Below are 8,651 nucleotides of genomic sequence, written 5' to 3'. Positions count from 1 at the left end.
TGATGAACAGGGTCTTCAGACAATTCTTAAATTAATTTGTTATCGTGTTCATCGATAATATCTTAGTTTATTCAAAAAGTAGAGAGGAACATGCCACCATCTAGCTCAGATTTTACAGATTCTCAGAGGAAAGAAGCTGTATGCAAAGTTGAGTAAGTGTGAATTTTGGTTTGAGCAGACCACTTTCTTTGGACACATCATATCAAAGGATGGAGTATCAGTGAACCCTGAAAAGGTTGAAGCAGTGCTCGGCTGGGAGAAATTGACATCAATTAAGGAGATCCGTAGCTTGCTGGGAATGACGAGCTATTACCGTAGGTTTGTGGAAGGTTTTTCTAGTCTAGCTGCTCCTCTGACCTGACTCACAAAGAAGAATGTCAAGTTTGAGTGGAATGAGAACTATGAAAGAAATTTTTCAGAATTAAAGAAGCGGCTGACTACTGCACCTGTGCTAGCCTTACCGAGTGGATCGGGGGGATATACAGTTTACAGTGATGCCTCCTATCTAGGTCTGGCTTGTGTTTTAATGCAGCATGAAAAGGTCATAGCCTATGGGTCCAGACAGTTGAAGAGTCATGAGAAAAACTATTCCACCTATGACTTAGAGTTTGCCGCAATCATACACACCTTGAAGACTTGGTGCCATTATTTATATGGAGAGACTTTTCAGATCTATACCGATCACAAGAGTTTGAAACACATATTCATTCAAAATGATCTCAACATGTGTCAGAGAAGGTGGATAGAACTTCTTAAAAATTGTGATTGTGACATCTTGTATCACCTGGGTAAGGGCAACGTGATAGCCGATGCACTTAGCAGAAAAAATGCAAGTACATTAGCCCATTTGATGGTCTCAGAATACAAGCAGATTGGGGTCACACAATAGGTACGACTTCAAGATTTGAGAAGAGTCACATGTTTGGGTCATCTGACTATTCAACTTTAGTTAATCCAGAGAATAAGGGAAGCTCAATTCGCCAATTCCGTCCTAGTAGCCCTCAAGAAAGATGCAGAATAAGGAGTTAGCTCAGAATTTCGAGTCTCTGCCGATGGGTTGGTAAGATTCCAGGACAAGGTGTGTGTTCTATGTGACAGCAAGTTAAAGAGAGACATCATAACAGAGGCCTATAACTCAAATTTTGCCATACATCCTGGAAGCATTAAAATGTACCAAAGTATGCGACCCCGATTTTGGTGGAACGGGATGAAAAAAGATATAGCTGACTTTATTTCTAAGTGTTTGGTATGTCAGCAGATCAAGGCAAAGCATCAACGCCCAGGGGGTTATTTCAGCCATTGACAATCCTAGAATGGAAGTGGGAACATATCACCATGGACTTCGTGACAGGATTACCTAAGGCACGCTCAAGACATGATGCCATCTGGGTAATTGCTGACGGGCTTACCAAGTCTTCCCACTTCTTGGCCATCAAGATGACCGATCCTTTGAACAAGTTAGCAAGAATGTATATCCAGAAAATAGTCAGATTATATGGAGTGTTAGTGACAGTAGTGTCCGACAGGGACCCCAGGTTCACTTCTCGGTTTTGGAATAATTTTCAGCAAGTCATGGGAACGAAGCTGTCCCTCAGTATTGCATTCCACCCTCAGACCAATGGACAGTCAGAAAGGACAATCCGTATACTTGAGGATATGCTCCGAGCTTGTGTCATTGACTCCGGGGGCCATTGGGATGACCATCTACCTATGATCGAGTTCGCCTAGAACAACAGCTACCAAACAAGTTGACATATCCTCAAGTATACAGATTGTCCTTTCTGACTGTCCATCGGTCTGAGGGTGGAATGCAGTACTGAGGGACAACTTCGTTCCCATGGGATGACCACCTACCCATGATCGAGTTTGCCTAGAACAACAACTACTAAGCGAGTACTGTTGGGAAGAAGTGAGCGATAGAAAACTGTTCGGCCTAGATCTGGTAGAGGAGACTACATCCAAAATAGTTAAGATCAAGAAGAACATTCAAACGGCTTAGAGCATGCAGAAGAGTTATGCGGACACCCGGATGAGAGATTTAGAATTTGAGAAAGGCGACCGGGTGTTCCTTATGGTCACTCCTTTCAAGGGAATCAATAGGTTCGGCAGGAGGGAGAAACTGAACTCCTGATTTATTGGACCATTTAAAGTTTTAGACATGATTGATACCGCCGCCAACAGACTAGCACTGCCTCCAGAACTTTCCAAGGTCCACAATGTATTTCATGTGTCCATGCTACGCAAGTACAACCCGGATCTCTCTCATGTCTTGGCTCATGAGCCTCTTCCACTCCAGGAGGATTTATCCTATGAGGAAGTACTGGTCAGCATTCTGGATCGAAAGAACAGATTACTCCGCAACTGAAAAATTTCCTTTGTAAAGGTCATATGGCAAAACCACACACCGAGAGAGGCTACATGGGAGCTAGAATCAGACTTTAAAGCCCAGTATCCCCAACTGTTCAATTGAGAGTGATAGACAAATTTGAGAGACTGAATTTCTTTTAGGAAAAAAGGTTGTAACACCCATCTAAATTTTTTTTATTTTTTTATTTTTTATGAATAAATATAATTTTTTAATTATTTAATTTAATTTATTATATTTTGTTTTATTTTAATTTAATGAAAAAAATTGAGTAGATTGATAAAGGATTAAATTGAAAATAATTTTGGGAAAAAGGGTGAAAATTTGGGTTCTGGGGGTATTTTTGAAAGAAAAATTAGAAACCGGGGGTCAAAATACAATTTAAAAAAATTGTACCACGTTAGACGCCCGGTCAGTAGCTCTGACCAACCAGGACGCGCCAAGTGGAAGAGGTGATGATGCGGGAGGCCACGTGGGCGATCCGCATGTGCGCGATCGAATGGCTGAGGTCCGTTCCCGCGCACACGGACAACTCAAAGTGAATCGCGCATGGATGACCCAGATTGGATCGCGATGAACAGTCCAGATTCACTCCCTATTTAATCGCGATCGGACGGTCCAGATCAAAAGCGATGGAAGGTTCAGATTGAAAGCGGATGGGTATAAATAATCTCATCTGCACCCAAACCCTAACCCTAGCTGCAAGAACCCGTCGCCGCAGAAGACAACCCAGTCGCCAAGGAGCCGACCGCCGCCACTCGCATCCGCATCGGAACCCTTTCTGATAGTCAAAAAAGGTAAAAAAAATTTTTTTGCACGATATTCAAATTTAAATCCACCCATGGCAAAATAAGAGTGAAAGAACCAGCCAATTGGCTGAAAAACACCGACGAAGCCCGGCAGTGCCGCAGCGGAAAATTTCACAAACCTCCTCCGATGAGGCCCTTCTTGATTCCCATTTCGTGTAATTTTTCACCGTTGTGATAACCGTTTTCTTCTCTACAGGTTGACCGAAGTGAAACACCCAACCGCAACATGAGTCGGAGGAACCGTGCACCGGAAAGCCCCGTCGCCAGTGAGTTTCGATTTTTCAGCCCACCGAGGCCCTTTAGTGTGTGTGCTCGCAGGAATCGATATAAAATCGACCGAATTCGGCTGAAAACGGCCAACCCGAGGCAGACCGCCGCCGCAAGCAGCGTCACCGTCACCGAAGCACGACAGAGCCGCCGTGCCAGATTTTTAAAATTGGCCGAGTAGGCCATGAGACTGATTTTGGGTTTATTTGGGACATTTGTAGGTACTATAAGTGCGTTTCAGTTCCCGAAAAAAAATTCAGGAAATCCATAGACCACCTGTAGGTGCAGTAAATCATTTAGCTTTTCGATGTCAAATCAAGTAAGAACCCCTCACCCTATTTTGTATCATAGAATTGAAGTTTGAATAAATAATAATACAATATTTTGTACAAATTAAATAGATGTGCATAATTAATTATGGATTGCTAATGGAGCCCGAATCGGACATTGTTCTCTATTAATTTATGTTGATTTATTTTGTAGTCTAAAAGCATGATGGTATCTGATTTATCTATTTTATAGTTTAAATGCATGTATTACTGTCTTACCTGACCGTTATTTGATTTTGGAATTTGAGACATGATTGCATTACCGGATGCATGTTTATTTGTTTATGTGATTATATTTGATTTGGTAATGGAGACTAAGAAAAAGCAGGAAATGGGTGTGATCAAATAAATAAATAGAATGACAGCCTTACTAGATATCTTGGGAGATAGTGGACTGACCGGGTACATAGAGAACCCTACCGTGAACGTTGTCTCATATCGGACGGAGTATGGAGACTAGGTAATTTGGTGCTCATACCGGACGGGGTATGAGGACGGCCCTGTAATTGAGATTGTTAAGAGAAATAGTTCAGGTGTAGCCGGGACACCCCTATGAACCCCCATGGATACTAGTAGGCTGATAAAATAAGAAACGGTTATGATTTGGTTTATTGTTAATGAATATGAATTTATGATACACTCCAATAAAGTTAAATGTTTCAAATTTGCACTTCGAGGACATTATCATAGAAAATGTCAACAGCCCAATCTTTATCGATCAATAATATTGCCCACATGATTTGTGTAAATTACAAGTACATACAATCATACACAATTTGTTTGATTCAAACTAAAACTATGATCACACTTCTGATATATATATATATATATTTATATTCTTTTTGAAGAGTCCTCATTTGTTAAGATTAGTGAGGATGTTTTCAAGAATATTTGTGGCACCTCTGCAACTAAGGTGGTGGCTAATTTGCTTGCAGTAGTGCCCTGCCACGCGAGAACATTAAGTTAGTGACATTAACCTCCTATACAACAAAAAAGAAGGTTCTGCTACATTTGTATGTTCTAATATGAAGCTTAAACTTTTGGCAAACTCAAACCTATTATGTGTAAAAGTTATGTTTAAGTTGCCACTTTAACGTGACCCTATGTATAACTCTCTAAGAAAGGAGTTAGTGATAATTACTCAAGTGTGTTATGAATGAAGATGTATTTCAGAGTGAAGTTTTGGTATTTATCATGGGTTCATATTAGTGGTTTATTGGATGTCTTGATGTATAAATGAGTTTAAATGAGAAAAAAAAAGAGTTAAAATAGAATGTATTTGTTCCTTTGGATACATTAAATATACAGTGGTCTGCAAGTTACTCAAAGGAAGTTTATTAGATAATTTTGAGTAAAAATATCTCGAGCTTTCAAAGTTAAAATATTTAATTATATAGAAGACAAACAACAAAATACAAAAATAGATACGCTTCAACCTTCAATTGCTTTTCTTCTTCCATTTGCCTTATGATCTTCTGTGTTTTATTCCACTTTCTTGAATTATTTTGCACTTACTAACTCAAAAAATTAATTAATGAATCTTAATACTAATTAAATTTTTGTCAATCATCAAGATCAATAACATACTTAAATAATCTTCTTCTTTTTCGATGGATGGCAATACTTAAAAATCTTCCTCTTTTTTCGATGGATGGCAATACTTCAAAAATCTTCCCCTTTTTCGATGGATGGCAATACTTAATTTTATTTCTTTAAAACTCAATCTGAAGTATGCATGAGGCATTTAGATTTAGAATATCTTCCTCCTACTATATGGTTCTTGTGCATGTAATGTTTATGCTTGTTTAAATTTAACTTCAATGATATGCATATCAACATCCCATCTTAGCTCATGTCCTTCACTAGCTCTCCTCCCCCTTTTTGTTATTAATTGAAAGGCCCGAAAGGGTGTCATCAAAATCACTTTCAATAAATAAGATCATAACATAAAATGTGTACATAATAATTAATCATTCAATAAACACATAACACCTTTCTATCTTGTTTCTTCATGAACTTGGAATCTCAAGGATAGGATCGGTGAATCTTTAATGTTCAATCTTGCATCTAGTAATATTTGTGACGACTATCAAATATTTAAAATTTAAGTTCTTGCAGAGTTTTTTCCCACGTCACTAGTGTGACTGCTAGGCCATTACATATATATGCACACACATTTAGGTAGCTAGTCTACACCACATGGTGGATGTCTTACAAATTCCTATCTTGTATCACTTTAAACTTTGAATATATGAAATTTAAATAAGTGTATAATTTAATAAGTTCTAGAATTAACGTAAGAACTAGAATTTTAAAATTTTCAGATTACTAATTCTTACTAATATAATAAAAATACAATATTAAAATTGCAATTATTTGTACAAAAAATGAGACATAATATTTTTTTATTCGAAAGAATAATTGAAAAGATTACATTTCAAAATTTCCTCTTCATAACCTATTATATTAATCATTCTATATACTCTCAGTCTTAGATGCATGGAGGTATATATATGTGTTTGTGCATATGCAGAGAGGTATTTGTGTATGTGAAATATATGTATATATTTTTTCAATTGGATTATCGGTACAATGCTTTTTTTAGAATTGAAAATGATTTGCAAATTACCATTATTTACTAATGATATGTGCATGAGTATATTAAGACTAATTCATAAATGTTATTTGCAAATGAAAGTTATTATTGTCGCTAACTCCTCTAATAAACTATTGATATTGAGCCATTATCCATATAAAAATATAAAATTAGATTTTTGCAAGTTTAACTAATTAACTTACTTCATTAATGCACTAAAAATTATTAAATATACCTAGGTCTAACTAAAATTAGCAAACAAAGTGAAATTGGTTAAAAAAAAAAAATTAGTAGAAACAATTTTTTCCTAAATGTATTGTTGTAAGTAAATATAGGCCAATTGCTTCTTTTATATAAGGAAGAGAGAATCAATGTGCTTATTTCATCTAAATTAATACTTTTAAATAAATGGCAAAAAAAACTCCAGCAACTTGCTCTTGTATTCTTCCTATTATTGCTAACATTTAATGGTAGAGCTCAACGAAATCGAGTACATGATGTGACTTTTTACGGTGCTAAGCCTAATGAAAAGACTGATATTAACTAGGTACAATACGCAAAAGGCCATTAAATTTTGTGCATCAAGTTTTAATTATATAATATTTTATGAGACATGTAGCAGTTAAACCAAATCTCGATTTTAAAACATTTAGCAAGATATCATCTCAACATACTCTTTTGTTAACTTTTCACTTTTTGGATTTTTGTAGGTTTTCTTGAAGGCATTTAATGCTGCGTGCATTTCCCTCAAACCTAGTAAAGTTTTGATCCCCAAAGGAGAATATTATTTAGGCAATATTACTTTAGAAGGTCCTTGTAAGGCTCTTATTGTAGTTGAAGTTCGGGGAAACTTATTAGCCTCTCAAGACATTAAAGAATTCAAAGGTATTGATAGTTGGGTTACCTTCCAATACATTGACCACTTTACCTTGCTTGGTGGGGGAGTTTTTGATGGCCAAGGTGCTATTGCTTGGGCCATAAATGATTGTCACAAGAGCACAAAATGCAAAAAATCTCCTATTTTAAGCTCGTGATTCCTATCTTTAACGGTTTTAAATATTTTGATAATTTTTTACATGAGAATAATTAGGTCTCTTAAATTATAGATTGCTAAATAAATGATAATATGTTTTTATTTGAATATAACAGCGAGTTAATATCAAATCCTTCTTGGAAACAAATATAAATTCTTGTATCTAACTTAAGACATATATGATTTTAACCTCTAGCTATGATGTTTATTAATGTTGGTTAAAGATTTTAATTCATTTCTTTTGTTATGAAATACAAATAGAGTTTGAGGTTCAACATGCTTACCAATGCGGTGGTCCACTATATAACTTCCCTAAATAGCAAAAACTTCCACATCAATGTCTTAGGCTGCAAAAATATTACTTTCCACCATGTTAACATTATGGCACCAGATGAAAGTCCTAATACAATTGACATCCATTTAGGTCGATCAAATGGGATCGTCATCACTAACTCCATAATCTCAACCGGCAATGACTGCATCTCCATCGTAGACGACACTAAAAACTTGAACATTACGAAGGTTGTGTGTGGACCTGGTCATGGAATAAGCCTAAGAAGTCTTGGCAAGTATAATAATGAAGAGCTTGTGAAAGGGATCTCAGTTGTGAATTGCACTCTCAGGAACACCATGAATGGTGTGAGAATTAAGACTTGGCCCTCTACTCTAATAAAATTAAATGTGTCAAAGTTGCACTTTGAGAATATTATGATGGAAAACGTTAGTAGTCCAATATTTATTGATCAGCAATATTGCCCACATAATTTCTGTAAATTGCAGGTACATACAACCATACATAATTTGTTTGATTTAAACTAAAACTATGATCACATTTCTTATATATATTTTTTGTATTCTTTTTGAAGAGTCCCTCACTTGTTAAGATTACTGATGCTGTTTTCAAGAATATTCGTTGTACCTCTACAACTAAGGTGGTGGCTAACTTTGCTTGCAACAGTGCCTGCCATGCGAGAATATTAAGATTAGTGACATTGACCTCCTATACAATGGAAAGGAAGGTCCTGCTATATTTGCGTGTTCTAATATGAAGCCCAAACTATTTGGCAAACTCAATCCTCTTGCGTGTAAAAGTTATGATGAAGTTTCCACTTTAACGTGGTCCTCTCTATAATTATTTTAAAAATAAGTTAGTGATGATTACGTAAGTGCATTCTGAATTAAGATGTATTTCAGAGTGAAGTTTTGGTACTTATTATGTGTTTGTGCTAGTGGTTTATTGGATCTCTCTATG

General features: G+C 36.3%; 1 protein-coding gene across 1 annotated transcript; it reads left to right on the top strand.

The window, feature by feature from the left end:
* Positions 1 to 6,269: 6,269 nt before the first annotated feature.
* Positions 6,270 to 8,651, top strand: LOC110825884 (polygalacturonase-like). Its single transcript, XM_088209761.1, has 4 exons — positions 6,270 to 6,275; positions 7,077 to 7,396; positions 7,663 to 8,179; positions 8,358 to 8,651. Exons 1-4 carry the CDS (start codon positions 6,270 to 6,272, stop codon positions 8,529 to 8,531), a joined length of 1,017 nt encoding a protein of 338 aa, XP_088065887.1. The 3' UTR covers positions 8,532 to 8,651.

This window comes from Carica papaya, chromosome 8 (assembly GCF_054855325.1).
Source record: "Carica papaya isolate Zhongbai chromosome 8, ASM5485532v1, whole genome shotgun sequence".
Taxonomy (NCBI): Eukaryota; Viridiplantae; Streptophyta; class Magnoliopsida; order Brassicales; family Caricaceae; genus Carica; species Carica papaya.
This window is presented reverse-complemented; position numbering and strand designations above follow the sequence as displayed.

Excerpts from the sequence above, each read along its gene's own strand:
- LOC110825884 (XM_088209761.1), top strand. Across the intron at positions 7,397-7,662 it reads AAATCTCCTATTTTAAGCTC|TTTGAGGTTCAACATGCTTA; the intron begins GTGATTCCTATC and ends ATACAAATAGAG. Across the intron at positions 8,180-8,357 it reads ATAATTTCTGTAAATTGCAG|TGCCTGCCATGCGAGAATAT; the intron begins GTACATACAACC and ends TGCTTGCAACAG.